This window comes from Pseudorca crassidens, chromosome 19, assembly GCF_039906515.1.
Source record: "Pseudorca crassidens isolate mPseCra1 chromosome 19, mPseCra1.hap1, whole genome shotgun sequence".
Classification (NCBI taxonomy): domain Eukaryota; kingdom Metazoa; phylum Chordata; class Mammalia; order Artiodactyla; family Delphinidae; genus Pseudorca; species Pseudorca crassidens.
Window position 1 is genome coordinate 19,970,961 of NC_090314.1, and position 22,156 is coordinate 19,993,116.

The 22,156-nt window shown below is 57.2% G+C and overlaps 1 protein-coding gene across 3 annotated transcripts in view; it reads left to right on the top strand.

The window, feature by feature from the left end:
- RAB11FIP4 (RAB11 family interacting protein 4) overlaps window positions 1-22,156 on the top strand; it is a 115,340-nt gene that overhangs the window by 89,958 nt on the left and 3,226 nt on the right. For all 3 annotated transcript variants that reach the window (XM_067715472.1, XM_067715473.1, XM_067715474.1), the window contains 11 exons: window positions 10,820-11,049; window positions 12,755-12,949; window positions 13,472-13,606; window positions 13,872-13,907; window positions 15,048-15,147; window positions 15,417-15,520; window positions 16,605-16,745; window positions 18,755-18,836; window positions 19,628-19,765; window positions 19,859-20,017; window positions 21,133-21,276. In XM_067715472.1, the coding sequence (XP_067571573.1) occupies window positions 10,820-11,049; window positions 12,755-12,949; window positions 13,472-13,606; window positions 13,872-13,907; window positions 15,048-15,147; window positions 15,417-15,520; window positions 16,605-16,745; window positions 18,755-18,836; window positions 19,628-19,765; window positions 19,859-20,017; window positions 21,133-21,276 (1,464 nt within the window). The remainder of the gene's footprint in view (window positions 1-10,819; window positions 11,050-12,754; window positions 12,950-13,471; window positions 13,607-13,871; window positions 13,908-15,047; window positions 15,148-15,416; window positions 15,521-16,604; window positions 16,746-18,754; window positions 18,837-19,627; window positions 19,766-19,858; window positions 20,018-21,132; window positions 21,277-22,156) is intronic.

Below are 22,156 nucleotides of genomic sequence, written 5' to 3' on the forward strand. Positions count from 1 at the left end.
GGCTGTATCAATTTACATTCCCACCAACAGTGCAAGAGGGTTCCCTTTTCTCCACACCCTCTCCAGCATTTATTGTTTCTAGATTTTTTGATGATGGCCATTCTGACTGGTGTGAGGTGATACCTCATTGTAGTTTTGATTTGCATTTCGCTAATGATTAGTGATATTGAGCATCTTTTCATGTGTTTGTTGGCAATCTGTGTATCTTCTTTGGAGAAATGTCTGTTTAGGTCTTCTGCCCATTTTTGGATTGGGTTGTTTGTTTTTTTGATATTGAGCTGCATGAGCTGCTTGTAAATTTTGGAGATTAATCCTTTGTCAGTTGCTTCATTTGCAAATATTTTCTCCCATTCTGAGGGTTGTCTTTTCATCTTGTTTGTGGTTTCCTTTGCTGTGCAAAAGCTTTTAAGTTTCATTAGGTCCCATTTGTTTATTTTTGTTTTTATTTCCATTTCTCTAGGAGCTGGGTCAAAAAGGATCTTGCTGTGATTTATGTCATAGAGTGTTCTGCTTATGTTTTTCTCTAAGAGGTTGATAGTGCCTGGCCTTACATTTAGGTCTTTAATCCATTTTGAGTTTATTTTTGTGTATGGTGTTAGGGAGTGTTCTAATTTCATTCTTTTCATATAGCTGTCCAGTTTTCCCAGAACCACTTATTGAAGAGGCTGTCTTTTCTCCACTGTATATTCTTGCCTCCTTTATCAAAGATAAGGTGACCATATGTACATGGGTTTATCTCTGGGCTTTCTATCCTGTTCCATTGATCTGTATTTCTGTTTTTGTGCCAGTACCGTACTGTCTTGACTACTGTAGCTTTGTAGTATAGTCTGAAGTCAGGGACCCTCCCTCTTCTTTATGACTTTCTCTTTTGGAAAAGACCAGGCCGGTTGTCTTATAAGGTGCTACATTCTTTATGTCCGATTGTTTCCCCGTGGTGATGTGTAACTTGTTCCTGTGTCCCCTGCTTTCCCATTTAGTAGAGGTTAGGTTTTAAGGCTTCATTAGGATTAAATGTTTTGTAAAGACTATGTGATAGGTGATGCTGTGTCCTTCATAATGGAACACATCAGGAGGCCGGTGTGTGATTGGTCCTAATTAGCGGTGCCAGGTTTGATCACTGCACTAAAATGACAGTAGCCCGTTTATTCCACGGTAGTGGTACTGGGGGTGGGGTCGGGGCTGCAGTAATCTGTAGGGTGATTCTTTGGTATTGTGCAAGTATCCAAATGCTCATCAACCTTTGATCTGATGGTTTTATTCTACAGCTGTTGGGTGTAATGTTATATTTGTGTCCTGTCTAGCTTGTGTTCACATCTTCTGTCTCCCTTCTCATTATCTTGTTTGTGTGCTTTATCATTTACTGAAAGAGATGAGTTAAGTTTTGCTCTGTATATTTTGAAACCACGTTATTAGATGCATGAATGCTTAGGAGTGTTACATCTTGTTAAATTGATTTTTATCGTTTTTTTAATGTCTCTCTATCTCTTGTCTGATATTAATATAGCCCCTCCAACTTTTAGTTGGTGTTTGCGTGGTGTATCTTTTTTTATTTCCCGCCTACATGTGTCCTTATGCTTAAATTGTGTCTCTTGTAAATGGCATGTAGTTTTTGTTTTTTTTTTTTTTTTGCGGTACGCGGGCCTCTCACTGTTGTGGCCTCTCCCGTTGCGGAGCACAGGCTCCGGACGCACAGCCTCAGCGGCCATGGCTCACGGGCCCAGCCGCTCCGCGGCATGTGGGATCTTCCCGGACCGGGGCACGAACCCGCGTCCCCTGCATCGGCAGGCGGACTCTCAACCATTGCGCCACCAGGGAAGCCCGGCGTGTTTTTTTTTAATCTAGTCTGACAATATTTCTCTTTTAATAGGATGGTTTATTCAATTTTCATTTAATGAATTACTGATATGGTTGAGCTCTTTATTATGTGTCTTTTTGTTTGTTCCAATCTGATCTTTGATTCTCTTTTCCTCCCTTTTCCTGAATCCTTTTGGATGACTTAAGTATTCTCCTCTTCCATTTTCTTCTCCATTAGATTTTTAGCAACACATTTTTATTTTTTAACTGATACCTTTTGACGTGCTCAAATGTGTTATTGGAACAGAAGTGGGGACAGAGGGCTCAGAGTGTCTCCTGGGTGGGGCTATGGCCCTGGTGTGAGCGGCATTTCCAGCGGGGTCCAGGGTCTGACCCGTTGCCTAATGGGCTTGGAAAGCAGATCTTGTTGGCCCTTCCCACACCCCTGGGACTCAAGTGCCACTTATGCCCGCAGATTGTCCCTCCTTGAACACACAGAGCCAAAACTCCAGCTGATTCATCCTCAGTGAACATTGCACTCCGGCAGCAAGCTCGGGCAGCCCTCCTCTCATTGTCACCAGGCTCATCGGAAGCTCGTCCTGATCCGAAGGGTGGTGGGTGAACTTGGACCCCGGGGAGCTGGTTAAAAGGTCTGAATGGGCATGGAGTGGTCTCCAGCTCTGGTGCCAGTTCAGCGAGACCCCACAGCCTTTAGGGCAGACTGGACATTCAGGTCAACCGGACAAAAGACCCCTGGCCAGTGCCTGGGTGGTCGCTGCCAGGATCTGCCTCAGAATCTCACCCCAACCCTTAAGACTTCCAGCTCCTCTGTTCTGCTGCCCCGCAGGGGATTCGCCCACCTCTGGCCTTAGTTTGGCTGCCAGGCGGCCAATCCAGCATCCCTCATTTCTACAGTTCTTCTGGGAGCTACGTCATGCCCTCCTTTCCCTTGCACTCCTGGGGCACTACCTTAGCAGCAGCGTGTGTGCTGCGGGGAGGGTGTGGAGATCAGGCAGAGAGACAGTTGAGGAGTTGCAGTTAAAACACTGAAAAAAGGCAGTGCAGGCTTCCACACCCCTTCCACACCCCTTCCGTGGTGGTGGTGGTGTGTGCAACAGCAGACTGACTCATCTGACCACCTTGGCTGTATGTAAATGGGGTTCTTGAGAAACACGAGCATGACTTTCTCTTCCGTTCATTACCAGCTTGAGGCTCCACAGCTGGTGGAGGCCAGATCCTGGACTGAACCAAGTCTGCCCAAGAGCCTCAGTCCCCCCACCTGCAAAACAGGCTGGTTTAGTGCCTCCCTCCAGGGGGTGATGGGAGCGTCAGACCCTCTTGGTGTTGCCCACTTGAGGCCAATAGTGAGCTCCTGAGGAGCTCCTGTTGTCACCATTGTCCCCCGCCCGGGGTCTGCGGGTCTGCTCTATGATGAAAGTAGTGTGGCCGCTAGGGCGTCTACGCTGAGATCCACTCCCGGGGGGGAGCCCAGTCAAGGGTGGTCTTCAGCTGCCGGTGGTGCCCTCCCTGAAGTGAGGGTTCGGGAGGTGGATCCTGGAGCCCCGGGCCGGGAGGAGACAGCCTGAAAGCTGCTCTGGGCGCCCCACCCCTGGGAGGGAGCTTCACTAGAGGGGATTCTGCTCTAGCCTTGGGGGTGGCAGTCTGTCTGTTTGCCTGACCTTGGCCTCCCCATCAGAGTGGGAAGCTTGGGCTGCAGAGCTTCGATCTCGCAGTGTGAGGTCAGTCCCCAGGGCTGGCTGAGACGGGGGATAACCTCTAATAGTTTGGTGACCTGGTGCTCCCAGGTTTGCCCTCGGCCCTGTGGTGGGCAAGCTGAGGCCTCGTATCTGAGTCAAGGTTGCTTTTGTTCCGAAGGCAAGGCTGAGGCACGAGCCCCTCTGTGTGGACCCCGAAATCCCTCTTATTCCCACCCTCACCCCTTGACTGGCACCCGGGCGACCCTCTGCTGAAAAGTCTCCTATGAGCCATTGATGAGCGCCAGCCGCCTGCAGGGCGAGGCCTGGCTTCAGGACGGGCTTTGGGGACAGCCTGCATGGCTGCTAATCTCTGCTGCCACCGTCTTTGCTTGATGGGAGCTGCTGAGCCACAGTGGTGTGTAGTGCATCCTGGCCCAGGTAACCCCATCCCCTCCCTGCGCACCTGGGGCGTTGGCACCAACAAGTTAGCTCCTTCACTTGAATTGTCTGCTACCTGGGGAAGGACGCAGCGAGACCCTGACCGGGCCTATCACTGTTCCTGGGCTGTTGGCTGGCTGGGAGGGTGGGTGAGGGCTTTGACTCCCCACACCCCCAGGCCCCTCAAGCCTGCTCAGCCTCGCCAGGTGGCAGGCTGGCCTCTCCCCGGCCCTGGGCTTAGTTTGTGTCCATCCCTCCCCCCATACCTTCCCTGCAGGGGGTTCCACGTGTGCCCACTGGTGCCTGGCAGCATGGGAAGCTGGGATGTGCCCGCCCGAGCTATTTTTACCCAGCCCTGTCCCCATGGAGCTGTTCTTTGGCTCCACATTACTGCCTGGGGAGCAGAGCCATTGCCAGGGCTGGGGGTGGATAGCCAGAGCCTGGGAGCCTCGCGGACTCCCTCACCCAGGCAGCATCTCATCCTAACACTTAATAAAGGCTATAATTAATGCTCAGAGAGACCTTCCAAGACAGTGGGCAGAAGACAGCCCTGGTGGGGAGAAAAGAGGCACCTGGCCTGTTTGGAGGGCCGGCTTTGCACCATGGGGCGTCTGGCTTCCAGAAGCTGCACCCAGCCTACCTTCACACCGTGTGCCACCGGGGTCGGAGGGATAGGATCCCGGGGGCTGGAGAGAGACCACTAGGCCAGCATGCACCCCTGGCTGTCTTTTCTCAATACAACGAAGATAATAATAGCTCAGGTATGAGCACTTTCTGCTTAGAATATGTACCAACTCGTTTAATGCTAATAGTTAACCCCATTCCCTAGATGGGGAAACTGAGGCACTGAAGTTCGGTAAACCTAAGCGCGCAGAGCTGGTAGCGCAGCGCAGGTGGACTGACCAGGATCTGAGCCGGTCAGTCCGCCTGCAGAGTTTTGCTTCTCACGCCACCCCGCCCCCCGCTATTCGCCGTGTTTCCAGGCATCCGTGAGGTGTGAGGCATTATTATTCTCCAGGGCAGTCTTGCCAGGTAGGTATCGCCATCCCTGTTTTTAGATGAGGCCCAGAAATCCAACAGCTGGGGCACAGCCAGCCAGCGACCAAGCGGGGACCCGCGCCCAGGCCTCAGGCTTCCCGCGCTGGGCTCTCGCCAGCTAACCATCCGCGGTGCAGTTCGGGCCCCGTTGCTGATCACCGGCCCTGTGCTCCCTGTGATGCTGACCGTGGGGTTCAGATGTGGACGTCCTCATGTTTACCCCTTTAGGGGCTTCCCTCTCCCCGGGAATGTGGAAATGGGGTCACCTGGAGTCAGCTGCCAGGAAAATGGGCCAGGTGGGGTAGGGGGAGGACCAAAGGAGGCGGTCGAGTCTGGGCCGTGCCGCACCCCCTCCGAGGGTGTGGCCAGTGGGGCGTTGTTGGCCCCTCCGAGGCCTGGAAGGGCCCCACGGGTACTGATGCTTGGCCTTCACACCAGCCATTGAATTCAGCTCGTGCCGACTTGCTACAGAGGAAGATGTGACTTTGGGGCCTGCTGGCGGGTGAGGGCTGCTCCTGAGACAGGAGAAGGAGGCCCCACGGGCAGGCTTGTGCCTCCAGGCTCCCACTTCCAGCCCCGGCCAGCGGCATCCAGCCCCAGCCAGAGACGGGGGTGGGGGGCTGGAGAACCTGCCCTGCCGGAGCGGCTGGCTAGGGCATGTTTGCCCAGCCTTGGGCCTCAGAACTCTCCAGAAACCCTCTGGAGGATGACCTGCCTCCTGGCCTCCTGTCTGTCCAGGATCTCACCGGTTGACTAGCCAGGGACCCATGGGCTGCAGGAGCAGCTCAGCTTCTGCAACACGCAGCCCCTAAGGAGGCCGGATCAGGATTTAATGCTTCCACAGCTGCCAGCTCTTTGGTGCCTGTGAAAATTGTCACGTGTGGTCCTTAGAGTAGCCTCTGAGGTAGGGATGACTGTCCCCATTCTGTAGGTAAGGAGTCAGGAGCTCAGAGGTCACATGCCCAAGGTCCCACTGCTTGTGAGTGGCCGGGCCAGCCAGGACTAAAAACCCAGTCTGCCAGGCCGCAGAGCAGCACCGCCACCCAACCCCACTCACAGGGGTGTCCTGGGGCCCCTCCAGGTGACCTGGAGTGCGCTGGACGTATGCCAGCCACGCCCACGTGGCCCTGGCGGCACAGGGAGCTCCATGTGCAGGACTGGCTTTGGGTCCTGAGGAACAGAGCCCTGGGGACATGGGTCACCCACAGATGTTGCCTGGAGCTACCTGCTGAGGACACCGTCCCTTCCCTAAAGGCCCCCCCAAGAAATCAGGCACCCCCTTTTCTGTGAAATCCCATTACCCACTCCCCTGATCCTGCCACCCCTCCAGAGCAGGCCCAGGATCCGGGACCACCAGGCGTCCTCTGACGCCCGAGGAGCTCGCTGCCGCGGACGGAGGTCTGGATGTGGACAGGTGGCCTGGGGCGGGCTGGCAGCTCTTGGGGTTCTCGGCCTAGAAGTGCCCACGAGCAGGAGGTGCCCCGTGGAGCGATGTCCTCCTTCTCCCCCCACCTTCCTCCAGCTCCATCCCGGGGCTGCCGCAGCCCAGTTTCCTGCTGTCGGGAATCGGCCTGGGGTTTGTCTGGGAACTCTGGAATCCTGGAGCAACAGGAGAATCTGCCTCACCACGCCCAGGCCAGGCAGATTACTCTTTAGCTCTTGCACATTCCCCAGAGTTCTTCCTCTTCACAGCAGCACATGTGACACGGGGGCTCCCTGGGGGCCCCGACCAGCCCAGGGCCCTGACTGGAGGGTAACTGGGCCTCAGGAAGCCCCTGCTGTCAGGTGCAGCATCTTCTCAGGCCTTCTGGAAACCCCGTGAGGACGGTACTTTTATTATGGATGAGTTCTTCCTCTTCCTCTGTAACTTCATCTAAAAAATATAAAAGAAACTGGCTCAGAAGGGTTTCTGTTGTGACTCCGGTTCTCCCAGCCAGGGATTGATGGCTCCAGGTGGGGTGAGAGGTTGCCTTCCAGCAGCCATCCCTGCTTGCCTCCCTTCCTGAGCTGTCTGGGATCAGAGCAGGCTGTCCCCCAACCTCAGCAGCGCTGCCTCCCCACCCCAACCCCGTGCTACACTCAGCCCTTCCCTGGCGGGCCAGGGAGAGTGGAAGCTGGGCTGGGACCCAGGCCCCCAGGAAGGAGCACGGGTGACAGGGCCACTTTTGTCCAGGAGAAAAGCCAAACGGGTACCATCCCAGACTAACCAAGGTATACGGTTAGTTACTTTTCTTATAGCTGTCTTTATATTATTTAAACTGGGGGGGGGGAACTACAGATCTTAGTGGGATGTAACCCCGTTGTATCGATAAGTGGAAAATGCATTTAATATGCCTAACCTACCAAACATCATAACTTCGCCTAGAATACCTTAAACAGAATTACCCAGCACAAAGCCTATTTTTAAATTAAGTGTTGAACAGCTCACGTAATTGATTGAACGCTGCACCAAAAGTGAAAAACAATGGTTGTAAGCACATCGGTGGTTCACCCTCGTGATCGGGTGACGACGGGGAGCTGCGGCCGCCCAGCATCAGGAGAGCGTCAGACCACACATCGCTAGCCCGGGAAAAGAGCAAAATTCCAACTTTGACGTACAGTTTCTACTGAATGCCTATCACTTTCACGCCATTGTAAAATCAAAAAATCGTAGGTCGAGGGCTTCCGTGGTGGCGCAGTGGCTGAGAGTCTGCCTGCCGATGCAGGGGACGCGGGTTCGTGCCCCGGTCTGGGAGGACCCCCCATGCCGCGGAGCGGCTGGGCCAGTGAGCCATGGCCGCTGAGCCTGCGCGTCCGGAGCCTGTGCTCTGCAGCGGGAGAGGCCACAACAGTGAGAGGCCCGCGTACTGCAAAAAAATAAAAATAAAAAATCGTAGGTCGAGCCACTGTAAGTTGGAGGACCGTCTGCACTAGAAATGGGTTTGAAGTTGTAGTTAAAATTTCCACTTTCCTTGGGCAACCAGTTGTGGCTTGAATGAAGAGATGTGGACGTAGGGAGAGCAGCCGTTTTTTAAGAGAAAAGGCTGGCGTGTCGAGAGCGTGTGTGCATACGTGTGTAGCAGAGGGGGGGTGTCGGGGTGGGTGAGGGGCTGGGACTTGGCGCGTCGGGAGCCTGGCTCCAGGTCTCAGGTCCCTCTGTAGCCAGGAAGTTCCAGGCAGTCCCCTCCCTCTCTGAGTCTCATCTTCCCTGAGTGTCAGATGGAGAAGATGAATTCTTCATCCTGCCCTGTACACTCCCCGGAGCTCTCCCAGGGCTGCTTTGAGAGCTGAACGGTGTGTGTGGGAGACAGACAGGATGCTTTGTCAAGTGTGAAGGGCCGGGCAGGTGTGGACTCTGCTTAGTCAGAGGGTAAAAATATGCCCAGGAGGTGTTGGTCTAGTTGGGAGGGAGGGACCCCTGTGGGGTGTCTGAGCCCTCCTGCTGCCCCTGCTGTGGCTGAGACAGGCCACTCGAGACCACTCTTTCCACCCGGGGCAGGGCCTTGGGCCAGGTGTCAGGAGTTATGGGTATGTCGCTGTGGGACCTCAGGTGAGGGGGTTGGTCCCCACCGGTGTACCATGGGTTGGGTGTTGGGACGGAGTGCCTGGCAGAAACGTGGCCTCTGTATCTCAGTGTCCAGTGAGGCAGATGTGAGTTGGCCAGAAGCCAAGCCAGATGCTTAATCACAGGTGCTGGGCTCCACTTGGCCCCCTGCCTGCCTTCTGGGGGCAGCGTGGGCGGCAGCCTCTTGCGGACCCCTGCTGACGCAGTTCCAGGGGGAAAGCATGGGCGATGGTGACTCACAGGCCAGTCCCAGCCCTGCCACTGACTCCCACGTGGCCCCAAGCAAGTCACTTCACCTCCCTACACAGAGGGGGAAGGAGACCCACCTCTCAGGGCTGTGAAGAGGAGAAGAAACACCCACTTGCAAAGTGACCAAGCCCTCTTGTGAGCCACAGAGCAGGGACTCCCAGCCAGTGCTGCCTTTGCCCTGCCGTGTGTCTGGGAGGGTGAAAAGCTGCAGGTGGAGGAACAGAACACGCACCTTGCTTCTCCACGAGCCCCAGCTCTCCGTGGAGGGCCTCTCTCCGGGTGACCACCCACTAGCCCGGACATTCCCTGCTGGGGGCAGGAAGGGGGCGGCATGTGGAAGTCGCAGCATTAGGCGGAGTGCCTGGGCTTCATAATTAGTATTGTGTTCCTGTGATGTGTCTCTCCTCACGGTCACCATGGGGTTTGAAAATCCGTGAAGCGTGGGTTGCGTCAGTGATAAATGGAACCAAGCCAGCGGTGGCCAGAGGCAGGTGGGACCCTCTGCCTACCGGCCAGTGGACTTCTGGCAGGTAACTCTCTGAGCCTTGACTTCCTCGTTAGTAAAATAGGGATGGGAATCCCTGTCCTGAAGGGTCATGAAGCCCAAATGGGGTAATATATTAACTCTTAGCTCGGTCTCCAGAACTCGGCGGTGGTTCTGTAAATGTTGGTTTCCCTTTCTTTTCTACTGGGACAGCTCCGGGCTTGCAGACAAGAGCTCGCTTAGGACACAAGATTTGATAAGGTTGGGGGCTGTGCGGGATTGATTAGTGCCATGTAGGTGCAGAGGGCCGCGTGAACACTAGGGGGGAGTTTAATTACACAGCCCCTCGGCCTCCACAGTCAGAGGCTCCTGGCTGCCTGCTGCCGGCTTTATTGGTCCATCTGGTGATCAGCCTGAGTCGTGGCACAGGCAGGAGCCAAGCTCATTAATCGCCGTCTGTTCTTAGCGCTGGCGTGTGTCTTGGTGGGGACAGACCCCCTGGACAGCTGCACACGTCTGGGCGGACACAGCCAAGCCGTTCGCTGACCACCTTCCTTGGATGTCCCTGATCCTGTTCTTGTCTGAGATGCCCCGAGGCTTTTCACAGCCCTTCTTACTGTCACTCTTCTTGTGGTCCCGGGGCTGGAGGACGCACCTTTAACGGGGACCCTGCCAGCCCTAGCTAAGGAGCACGCTGAAGAACCTGGGGAAGAGTTGACATCTCCGGTGGGAGCAGGTGGAGGCTGTCACCTCCAAGGTTCCCAGCTCCTCAGGGGCAAAGCAGCCCCGAGAAATGGTGTGTAGAGATATGCCTCTCTCGGACTAGGTAAACTGAATAAAGCCAGAGCTCTTCTCCTGTAAGATGGTTTTAGCAAAAGGTTTGGGCAAATCTTTATGGTGCGCTGACATTGCCGGGCAGGGTGCTGGGCACCGAGGACCAGTCCAAAGCTCAGACTTGAAAGACCTAGAATTCTTGCTCCCCAGCTTGGCTGTGACAGGGCCGGGGCAGATCTGTGGCCTAGACTTATCCACTGAGGTCCTGCTGTGACACAGCGATCCCTCTGTAAGATTCCATCGCCATTCTCAACTTACAGAGGCCAGAACTGAGGTTCAGAGATGCTATTTGACATGCCCAGAACCGTGGGGGGCAGACCCCATGCTGGGCAGTCCCCTATCATGCCGCATCAAGCTCTGCTAGGCCAGAGTCATTGTCATTGGGGCTGTGCCTTTCTAATCACCAAGAAGCTTTCTCGGGGTCACTTGGTTTCTTGTGCAGACTTTGTGTTGGGGACCCTGCCAAGCAGCCCAGCTGGCCTGGCTGTGGCCCTTCTCCATGGAAGGCTGTCCCGGAGCTTCCCACCCCTCACTGGCCTTGCACGAGGGGTCCCCGAGGTTAATCATCTGCCAGGGTCTCACACCCGAGGTTTCAGTGTCTGGGCTTCCCGGCACCGCAGTCCCCGCCGTCCCCGCCGTCCCCGCCGTCCCCGGCCCTGCTGGCGTCCTTGCGGTCTGAGGAGCGGTGCTGCGCCTCGGGGAGCCAGGCTCACTCGCGCTGCCCCCCTCTGTCTTCCCCAGGGCAGCGAGGTGCCAGACCCCACCTTTGCTGATGGCGAGCTCCTCCCCAGGGAGTCCGGCTTCTTTCCTGTGGATGAGGACGAGGCCATGACGCTGGCCCCGCCCGAGGGCCCCCAGGAGTCGGACATGGACGGCCCCGCGGAGAGCAGCCGGAGCCTGGAGGGGCCGGTCGGGATTCCTGCCGAGGAGAAGGAGGCAGGGCTCGGGGGCCTGTTCCTTCCAGAGGACAAGTGAGTTAAAACTGCCTGGAGCTCCACTTGTCGGGAGAAGGTGATGGTCACGGCTGGAGATTTGGAGAGGGAGGAGAGGGCTTCCGGTGTCAATCTTACCATACGAAATTGTCGATTTTTAATCATGTTCGACCTTCAAGAAAAAGGCAAGTTCATATGTTTCAGCCTAGTACATTTCCTCAGTGCAGGGGTTCGCAAACCCAAGGGTCTCTGGGAATCCCACTGTCGAGGAGGGGCCCTTTGGAGCTGTTCATCCGTGTTGCTTCCCGGGGGCGGTCCCTCCGCTGCACTGGCGGCCAGCCAGGCAAGGACAGCTGGTCATAGGGCTGATCACCTGCCACCTGATGGTTGCCATTGTTGTCCGGGGCCAGTCACCAGGAGGCCGCCAGCGGCGGTGCGGAGAGGTTTAGTGAAATTTACAGGAGAAAGCAGCGAGGAATGTGACTAATTCAACCCGAGGCGCTCAGGAGCCCAAGGACAGATAAATAAGTGAATAAATAAAATAAGGTGGAGATGCCCGGAGCCTTGATCTTCAGCCCCTATCGTTAAGGCTGTGATTCTTAGATGGAAACCAGGGTTCCTCAGGGGCACAGTTTGAAAATCACTGTTTCCCATTCTTTGAGTGCACAGGCTTATCAACAGGTTGGAGAGCTCCCAGTTTACGAGTAAGGATACACAGAAGCTGCTGCACAGCGACTCGAGGGAGGATATGTTTTGGCAGGTGATGAGTTAGTTGTACTTCTTTGTTCTTAGGTTTTAGACAGGGTTCAGCCAGCCACTGACTCTGTCCCAGGCCACACTGGGTCACCCGTGAGAGGCCTGGGGTCTCTGACCTGTGTTCTGTGGCCTTAGGCTTCTTTGGACTAGAAATCCGCTCTGTGGAGTAGGAGAAGCATCCTGCCTACTGGCTCATTGTTGTTTTTTGTTTTCATTTTCGTTTTTTTGCGGTACGCGGGCCTCTCACCGCTGCGGCTTCTCCCGTTGCGGAGCACAGGCTCCAGACGTGCAGGCTCAGCGGCCATGGCTCACGGGCCCAGCCGCTCCGCGGCATGTGGGATCTTCCCGGACCGGGGCACAAACCCGCGTCCCCTGCATCGGCAGGCGGACTCTCAACCGCTGCGCCACCAGGGAAGCATTTAAATATTTTTATTTCCTGCTTTACCTTCTTCTGTGTAGACCCTTTACATGCTTAGACTTGTTATGTCTAAAATTTTATATCTAACTTCTAGTTTAATTTTTAAAACTTCAAAATAATTTTTTTAAGTTTAGTTTTAATTTTTAGAACGTTTTTCGATCAAAAAAAACTTTCGCTTTTAATTTTTCCACATTACTGCCAGTATTTTTTACAAACCTATCCACAGCGATTTGAGAGTCCATAATTTATGTGACCATTTCATTTACTGACATATAGTATAATTTAACAGCTAGTTCAGTGTAGCTGTCCATACACCATTAAGTTGTAAGCAATGTTTGGCTGCTCTAGGGCAGCGTCGGTTTGAACATCTCTCGTGCAGAAACCTTTTCTGTGGTGAGGGGTTTCCCTTAGGATAAGGTCCCTGGAGTGTGCTTACCAGGCCAAGAAGTACAGGCTTCATCAGGCTCCTGGTATCTGGGCGCCCATGGACCTCCTGGAAGGTGTGGCCAGTTTGGGCCCCGCAGGCTCTGGTGGCGCCTCGTTCACAGCCGACCCTTGTCTTACACTCAGGTCCCTGGGCCACACTCCGTCCGTGACCACGTCGGACCTCTCCACACACTCCACCGCCTCACTCATCAGCAACGAGGAGCAGTTCGAAGATTACGGGGAGGCGGATGACGTGGACTGTGCCCCCAGCAGCCCCTGCCCTGACGACGAGACCAGGACCAACGTCTACTCGGACCTGGGCTCGTCGGTGTCCTCCAGGTGGCGCCTTGGTCTGGAGTGGCATTCGGGGTCCAGGAAAAGTGGCAGAACCAGTCCAGCCTCATCCTAGCGGGGGTTCAGCTGGCGGAGTCCTGAGCTAACTGGGCTCTGCTCCTGTACCGGGGTGGGTGGGGGAGGCGTGGGGGGTTCTGCCTTTGCACGCTGATTGGGGATCTGGAATTCCTCCTTCCTTCTGTCTTGGGGAAGAAACACAGCCAAACCTGGAAGGCCGAAGCCTCCAAGTGGCATATTGATACCTTTCCACGCAGCTGAGTCATTACTCTGACCTTAGCTCTCAGTTGCCTTCTCTGTGAAATGGGTATAAGTCATTGGCTTCCTCTCTGAGAGCGCTGGAGGAGGGAGATCTATTGCTGTACTTCACTCCCCACCCCCCGACCCCCAAACACACACACACAAGGCTCACAGGTCTTGGAGAATCTAGTAATAAGCTCAGCAGGACAGGGCAGGGCACCAGCCTGGACAGCAGTTCAGAAGGTGATTTCTTTCCCTCTCATGACCCAGCGCCGGGCAGACGCCTAGGAAGATGCGGCACGCGTACAACAGCGAATTGCTGGATGTTTACTGCTCTCAGTGCTGCAAGAAAATCAACCTGCTCAATGATTTGGAAGCCCGACTGAAAAACCTGAAGGCCAACAGGTGAGGCCCCGGGGCCCAGCATAGGGGCGGGTAGGGTGGGGACCAGAGGGAGAAGCAGCGGGGAAGGTGGCCCCGCTCTGTCCTGACAGGTGATCGGGGGCTGCTTCTCAGGGCCAAGCTGATTAGTGAGGGCAGGAAGAAGCCTCGCCCACACTTTGATCTCTTGCAGCCGGGGCAGAGGAAGGAGTGGGCTAAAGGTCTCTCTGTTCAACCATCCTTTCCTCTCTCTCCCCCTCTCTCCCCCCACCCCACTCTCTGTCTCTAGCCCCAACCGGAAGATCTCTAGCACAGCCTTTGGACGGTAAGGCCTCCCTCAGGGTAGTGCGGGTTGAACGCTGTCCCCTTTCGCTGTACTCCTGCTGACAGGGTGGCCGACTCCGTGCCAGCGGCCCAGACCCAGCCAGTGCCCTGCATGCGTCTGCACGTGCAGAGGGGGATGAGGCGTCCCAGGCGGTGCAGGCAGAGGAAGCTCCACTTGCGAGAAAGCGGGCCCGGCCTCCTTGCCTACCCCGTCCCTCATCCCTTCTGCCCCTTCTGGCAGCGGGCGGCCTCTCCAAGCCCTCCATTGCCCCCGCCTCAGGCAGGCACACCGGGGGTGCCCTGAGAGACACAGCTGCCCTCACGGCTGCCGGTGCCTTTCCCTGGACTCCGGAGCAGGCAGCTCTACCAGCAGAGGCCCTGGGCTTCCCGCTGGCAGGGATGGGGCGTGAGTGTCCCCACTGGAGCTGGTCCCTCTGCCCCAGGTTAAATCCTGCACAGCTGACCTCTTGGACCTGCCAGGGTCCTGCGCCCGCTCTCCTGCAGACTCACCCCAGTTCCGCACCCGGGGCTCTGGGAGCTGCCAGCAAGTGTCCAGGAGCTGGGGTGGGACAGTCTCTGGGCTGAGACCCTGGCTGCTGGCTGGGAGGGGAAGCGGCTGGGTTCTGCCTCGGGCAGGAGTTACCTGGACAGCACTGCTCGTTTCCAGTCCCAGCCACCGACCCACCGTCCCACCGTCCTGCAAAGCCTGGGTGGGTCTCCCTCCCCCTGCCCACCACCTGGGTCCCCAGAGATGTAGCGGGAGCTGGCTGGGTGGTCTCAGGCGGCCCGGGCCCTCTGCCGGGGCTGTGGTACCAGGCTGCCTGCACGGGGCGGTTTTCCAGGTGGAAGGGGCCGGGGTGGGGGGCTCCTGCACCAGCTCTGGTCTGCGGCAGCTGCTGGCTGGAACACTGGTGTGCACAGCGTACTGACGCAGCACGAAAGGGCTCTGATGGACCGGCCGTGTCTGCTGGGGCTCAGGAGCCCCGTCTGCCGTCCTCAGAGCACAATGATCTCTTGAGTTCAGAGGTCAGGCCGCTCTGCTCCCCTGACTGGGTGAGGGCACCCTCCCTGGGGTCCCGGGTGCTCCCCCAGCCCATAGCCTGAGTCTGCAGCCAGACGTGCCTCCCCCACCCGTGTGCAGGCAGCTCATGCACAGCAGCAACTTCAGCAGCAGCAATGGCAGCACCGAGGACCTGTTCCGGGACAGCATCGACTCCTGTGATAACGACATCACTGAGAAGGTGGGCCTGGGTGGGCGGGGGACGTGACGTGGGCCCCCGGGGGTGGGGGGAGGGGCTCCTGACGGCCGCCTGGGGACTTGGGAGACCCTGTCCCTGCCCAGGAGTCGGGGATAGGTGGCCCCGATCACATGGGCACATCCATGCCCGGCCCCACCCAGCACGACTCTTCACTCACAGTCATGAGGGACTCCTAGCCGTCAGTCCCACTAAGTTCTCAGTCCTGTGGACTTAGAGGTTTCCTCCACCCCACCCCTGCCCTGCTACGGTAGGTGAGTTTTCTGGAAAAGAAGGTGACAGAGCTGGAGAATGACAGCCTGAGCAACGGGGACCTGAAGAGCAAGCTGAAGCAGGAGAACACACAGCTGGTGCACAGGTGAGGCCTGGCCTTGGCTGGGACGCGGGCGCGGAGGGTGGGCCGTGTGCTGAGCCCCCGGGAGAAGCTGGGCGGAGTGAGGTGGGGGGGCGGCAACCTGCAGGTCCCTCTAGCTCTGAGGGTCTGTGATACGTCAGCCCCTGGCTGTGGGCCCTGCCCACACTGGGTGCCCAGGAGGACAGGTCTTTGGGGACAGGGAGACAGGCAGAGCTTGACCTCGGCCCCCCAGGTCTGCAGCCCCAGCTCGGGTGAAAGGGAAGAATTGGGATCCATTTCCTGTCTCTCTCTGTCCCACAACGATGAGAGCCTGACCTCCCTTCTGAGGGACAAGCTCTGCAGAGGGAGAGGCTGGTGCAAGTTGGGGGTTCACACCTGCCACCGGTGGGGAAGGGTCCAGGCATTGCTGCGCTCTCCGCCCAACAGAGGCCCACTGAACGTGACTCAGTGCGGTGGTGCGTGTATGGTGTAGTCCTCACAGGATGGCATAAACTTGGTAAACTGATCTCCGTCCAGGGTCTGGTCCTCAACCTCGTAGGGCCCAAAGATGAGTCCTCTTGTACAGCCCAGAAGTTCAGCTCCATGGAGGGGCTGTTGCCAGTGAAAGGTGCCCCACGCTGATACACCAGTAGTGGGTTACGATGTCCACAGTGGGGCCTGGCCTTACCCAGCTCTGGCAGGCTCACCACCAGCCAGGATGTGCCTGTCTTTGCGGTCAGGGTGCCCAGCGAGCTGAGCTGTTGATCAGAGGGGGACCAGCCGGGAAGGAAGGGGGCAGAAGGAGTAGGTGAGGCCTGAGGGCTGTTTGATCCACTGTGGCGAGGCCGCCCTCTCTGTGCCCGCCCTGGGAGAACCCCTTCAACTGCCAGGGCCGCCCGCTCCCAGCTCCGGTGGCGGGTGTGGCTGGCACACCTCTCCTTAGTTGCTGTGGGGTCCCTCATTCATCTGTCAGCAAAGCTGCCGGCCCACAGTCGGGGTGTCAGGGTCTTGGGGTCCGGGGCTCCCAGTGGTCGCAGCCTGGGTTGCGGGGAGGAGAGTCAGGCCACAAGAGCTTGCCCTGCACTGGAGTCCTTGCCCCTCTCCTCAGGGTGCACGAACTGGAGGAGATGGTGAAGGATCAGGAGACCACGGCCGAGCAGGCCCTGGAGGAGGAGGTTCGGCGCCACCGTGAGGCCTACAGCAAGCTGGAACGGGAGCGCAGCACGGAGATCGAGCTGCTGAATACCAGGTGGGCCCGCGGGATGGCCCAGTGCCCTCTGCCCTCTGATGCGCCCTCACGCCCAGCTCTTGCCCTGTGGGCGGGTGCCGTTCCCATTGTATGGATGGGAAAACTGAGCCCCAAGGGGACGCCTCCTGGAAATCTACTTTTGATACTTGAACACTTGGATGTGTTCTTTAGGAAGCAAGTAAAAGAATGTTCATAGTAGGTACAACTGGAAACGATGCTTGTCTGTCAAGAGGAGAATAGGTTAAAAAAAACACACACACACAGTGGTCTTGCCCTGAGTCCTGTACTGGGTCTGATGTCCAGGCTTGGAGCGCCCCCTGCTGTCAGATTCTTCCCGACCCTGAACACTGGGGCGCACTGACCCCAGGCCCCAGGGACCAAGGATAAGCAGGGCTGCTCCTGGGCCTGGAGCATGGCTGTTGGAACCTGCGGCAGGCAGGGAGAGGACGGGCCTGGGAGTCTGGCTTGGTCACGCGTTAGCTCCATGATGTTGGACATACTCGGTCACTCTCTGGGCCTCGGTATCCATCTGTCAGCCCTCCCTGGAGAGTGACCAGGAAGGCAGGTCGGCTGATGCACGTCAGAACACCGCACACAGGTGAGGGCTCTGACGATGCCAAGGCCCTCCCCCGACCCAGGCCAGGGAGGCCACCTGGGCCCCTGGCAGAGAGGATGGCTAGCCTGCTCTTCTCAGGCCCCCTGTGGCCCCGGTCTCTGAGCTGAGCCTCTGGAGTCTGACAGGTCCAGCCGGGGTGGAGGGTGGGTTGGGAGGTGGGCTCCCTCCTTGTACCTCACAGCTGGCAGGCAGGTGGTCCCCTGCCTGCTGAGGTCAAGCAGGCCCAAAGGAGCTTGGTGGGCGGGACCCCTGTGCAGCTGGGTGAGGCCTCCCAGCTCCCCGGTGCCTGAGACGCGCTTTGTCCCCTTTATCGACCGGGGCTTCATCTTAAGTTCCCACGGGTGTTCTAGAAGCTGCTGTTTTGCATCTGTTCCTTAATGAGGCAGGTACCTCACTAAGCATCACGTTCTCTGCCTGCTTCTGACAGCCGGCCGGTCGGCTGGCCTGGGAGAGGTGGCTGGGACGCAGGTGGTGGAAGAAGACCGTGGGGGTGCGGACCAGGGCCGAGGCCGAGCACTGTCCCCTAACCCGTGCCCCTGTCCAACTCCAGGGGGCGCTGTTCCCACAGACGCTGCAGGCAGCGCTCCCAGAGTCTGCAGTGTGCTTTGTGCCTCAAGAGAGGTGGCCTCGTCGGGGGGTGGGGGGGTGGTCTGAATCCCCCTTAGGCCCTGGCCCGGGGCGTCTCCTGGGGAGCCCAGAGGGCAGCGGGGGCCAGGAAGCCCTCTCTCCACGAAGGAGGACATGACAGTGGGAAGGAGAGGGAATGCCCTACCAGAAATGGCCCTGCACTGTCCTGGTGCCACTGGCCAACGGCCCAACTCACCTACCCCTCTTCTCAGGTCACTGAAAACTGACCTGGACAGTCCTGGTGAACATTAACACAGAGGAACCACTGCCCGTGGGCGTCAGAGGCAGCTGCAGCGATCGCTTGGAGGGCAGAGCCCTGGGGGAGATGCGGGGGAGAAGGTTGCCTTCCAATGGTGAATCCTAACAGGAGGGCCCTGCCCCAGATGCCACAGGAGGACTCTCTCCATTAGCAGAAGAATACCACTGCCTACCCCCTCCCCAACCCCGGGGGTGTTTCAGGCCCTAAGCAGTATGCAGAAAGAACCTTATGTTCCTATTCATTCAAAAACAAGTGTTTCCTTTTATCCAAAAATAATAACAACTCAGGGTCTTTACCATTTTGCCTTGGATGACAGGAAGCTCAAAGCCATATTACCATTTGGAACAATTATTCATATTCTCTCTCTCTCTCTCTCTCTCTCTCTCTCTCTCTCTCTCTCTCTCTTATTTCTGGTATGTACCCTCCAGGGAGCAGAGAATTGCTGCAGACTGTCAAATTGTAAGGGAATCTCCATTTTTGACATTCTTGTCCTCCTCCTTTCCCCAGGGTGCAGCAATTAGAGGAAGAAAATACGGAGCTTAGGACGACAGTGACTCGGCTGAAGTCGCAAACAGAGAAGCTGGATGAGGTAAGCAGCAGGTCCCGGCGTCGCTCAGACTTGGATCTTGAGCCAAATCCACAGAGAGGCTGCGTGGGCCATCGGAGGCCTTTAGTTTCTAGTTTCTGAAATTCTAATAAAATTGCTGTAGCCAAAAAAAAAAAAGGCATCAAACATGAATAATTCATTTTTCCATATTTCTTATTTTCCAAGTTTTCTATAGTGAATATCTATTTCCTTGTATTACAGGGGAAAATAATAATAAAAAAAAAGAGGTTAGCTTCTGTTTGGGGTCTTACCTTTTTTAAAAAATTTATTTTATTTATTTATTTATTTATTTATTTTTGGCCACATTGGGTCTTTGTTGCCGTGCACGGGCTTTCTGTAGTTGCAGCAAGCAGGTGGCTTCTCTTGTTGCGCAGCACGGGCTCTAGGTGCACAGACTTCAGTAGTTGTGGCTCACAGGCTTAGTTGCTCCACGGCATGTGGGATCTTCCCAGACCAGGGCTCGAACCCGTGTCCCCTGCATTGGCAGGCTGATTCTTAACCACTGCACCACCAGGGAAGTCCAGGGCATCTTACCTTATTCGGGTCCATCTGGCATCATTGAAAGGCTTCAGAGACCGGAGATTTTTCTAGCTGTGTCTCTAGACTCCTAGGGGATCGGGCCATTTCTTTAATCTGTGCCTCGGAGGGCTCTGTTCAAGGGGCTGATCTGATGGCCCATTTGTCGAGGTGGCTGCCCCGGCCCCCAGCAAAGCCCCTGGAGCACAGCGGGCCCCCTGGGAACTCTCCCCCTGCCCCGGTCTCCCCGGCTCCAGGAGCGGCAGCGCATGTCCGACCGGCTGGAGGACACCAGCCTGCGGCTCAAGGATGAGATGGACCTGTACAAGCGCATGATGGACAAGCTGCGGCAGAACCGCCTTGAGTTCCAGAAGGAGCGGGAGGCGACGCAGGAGGTGGGTCCCGGGCCGGCAGGTGCCAGGGCTCCCGCCCCGCCCCCCCGCATGCCCCGCCCCCTGCTCCCGCCAACCAGCCTCTTGCCCCCGCAGCTCATCGAGGACTTGCGCAAGGAGCTGGAGCACCTACAGATGTACAAGCTGGACTGCGAGCGGCCGGGCAGGGGCCGCGGCTCGTCCTCCGGCCTGGGCGAGTTCAATGCCAGGGCCCGAGAGGTGGAGCTGGAGCATGAGGTCAAGCGGCTCAAGCAGGTGGGCCCTGGGAGCCTCTGACCCACGGGATAAGGTGTACAGGTCCCCTCCGGGTGGGTGTCCTGTGAGGGGCCGAGAGCCGTAGCGCCCCCTTCCCCGACGAAACTGCCTGCTCCTCCCAACACCCTCGTTGTCAGGGCTACTGGTCCCCGTCTCACGGCTCAGCCGAGGCAGATGGAAATCCCAGGGGCTCTGCTCAGCATCCGTGAAAAGAAGCAGACACCAGTCTTCTGTCCTGGGCGCGAGGGGTGTGGGAGGAGGTTCTACCCAGCCACCCAATAGTGCCTCGCTGCGTTGCGTTCTCCCAGGAGCAGACCCCGCGCCCAGGATTCCGTTTCAGATGGTTTCCGCAAGCACTCCCATGATTGGAGACCAGTTGGGGGTGGGGGAAGCGGGATCAGGGTAGGGCAGTGACCCAGCGAGGGCATGATGGTGCGGGAAGCCCGCACCCAGGGACTCTGAGTTGACCACCCCACAACCGACCCCCGGAAGCAGAGGTGCTGGAGGTTCTGCTCCCACAGCAATCCTAAACCCCAGCCCTTCTCAGCCACGAGGGGGCGCCCTAGGCCCCAAGTGTGAGCAGTTAGGAGCCTTGAGGCAAAAGCTGGAGTGCAGGGCTGGTCACCAGGGTCTGGGCAGGACAGTACTGGGCCTGCTGTACTCAGGAGCGAGGGTGCCCCTGGAAAGCACTCCCAAGAGCGGGATTCCTGAGCCCAGCTGCAGGAGGGGCCACGGAGATGAGCTGACCTGTCAGCCCAGAGATCTAGAGCATCACTTCTCCTCACCAAGGGCCAGTGTTGGAGAAGGAGCCACTGGGTGGGCGGGGCCCCTCTTCTGGCTGCCAGGGGGGAAGGGGTGGCCTGGAGCCATGCCCCTGTCTGGAAACTTGGCTCCCTGAGCAGGGCTGTTAACTCCTCCTCAGAACCCCAGGACCTCCCAGGACCCAGCTCTCCTCCCCCTCAAGCGTGGCAGATGCCCCGTCATCTGTGGGTGTCCTGGACGGGCCATGACACACGCCCAAGGGGTGGAGAGGGTGCTGGTGGCAGTCAGGGAGCAGTGGCTGCGGAGAAGTGGGTTCCGGTGGGAGCTGGTATCGCCTTTGTCCCCCTCCCCAGGAGAATCATAAGCTGCGGGACCAGAACGACGACTTGAACGGGCAGATCTTGAGCCTCAGCCTCTACGAAGCGAAGAACCTCTTTGCCACCCAGACCAAAGCCCAGTCGCTGGCTGCGGAAATAGACACGGCCTCTCGTGATGAGGTAAGGTGCCCAGCAGCTCTCGCCGTGGAGCCTGGCTGCTCATGTGTCCTGCCCCATCTCACCTGTCTCGACGACAAGCCTCAGGCTGCCCAGGGCCTGGCCCCTTGAAGTCTCCATCTGCAGTGACCCCGAGTGACAGGGGAGAGCGGTGAGGCAAGGAGGCTGCAGGTGGAGTTAAATCCGCTCCGATTTCCTGTACGTGGTGGGAGGAGCATATGGGTTTGGGAGCAGAACGGAGTTTTGAGTCTTCACTCTGCCAGGAACATGCCGAAATGGCCAGTTGATTTCATCAACTTATAATCCAGGGGAGGCTGGACGACCCCTCCCCCAAGTCAAGAGGGGAAGGACGCTAGCATTTCTTGGCCACCTGCTTGCGGTATGTCTTCACTTAATCTTCTGAGAACTCGAAGGCTTTCTGAACACTTACCTGTCACAGATCGGGAGATCAGGACACAAGATCACCCAACTTACGGAGGGAGAGGGACCCAGGTCTGTAGCTGCAAAGCCCACTCTTTCTGCCCCACTGGGGTGTGCTTATGAAAGATCAGGCCTCCGAAATACCCAGATTAGATTTCAACACGAATCATGAGTCACTGAACTCTTACCCTGTGCTTGGGACACACAGCTAAGAGCTGACCCCTGGGCCTCAAGGAGCTCCCATGTGAGCCGGGCACCAGCCTCCAGCCTGCGGGCAGAGGCAGCATTTCAGTTACAGCCTAAAGGACACGGCAGGAGTTGACCTGGAGAAGGACAACGGCAGGGTCGGAGGGTGGTGAGAGGGACGTTCCAGGCAGAGGAAACAGCTGGCAGTCTTAAGGACTTTGGATGTCACTCCTGACTATAAATGCCTCTGGCCAGTGTTCTCTCCCTTTATCAGAAA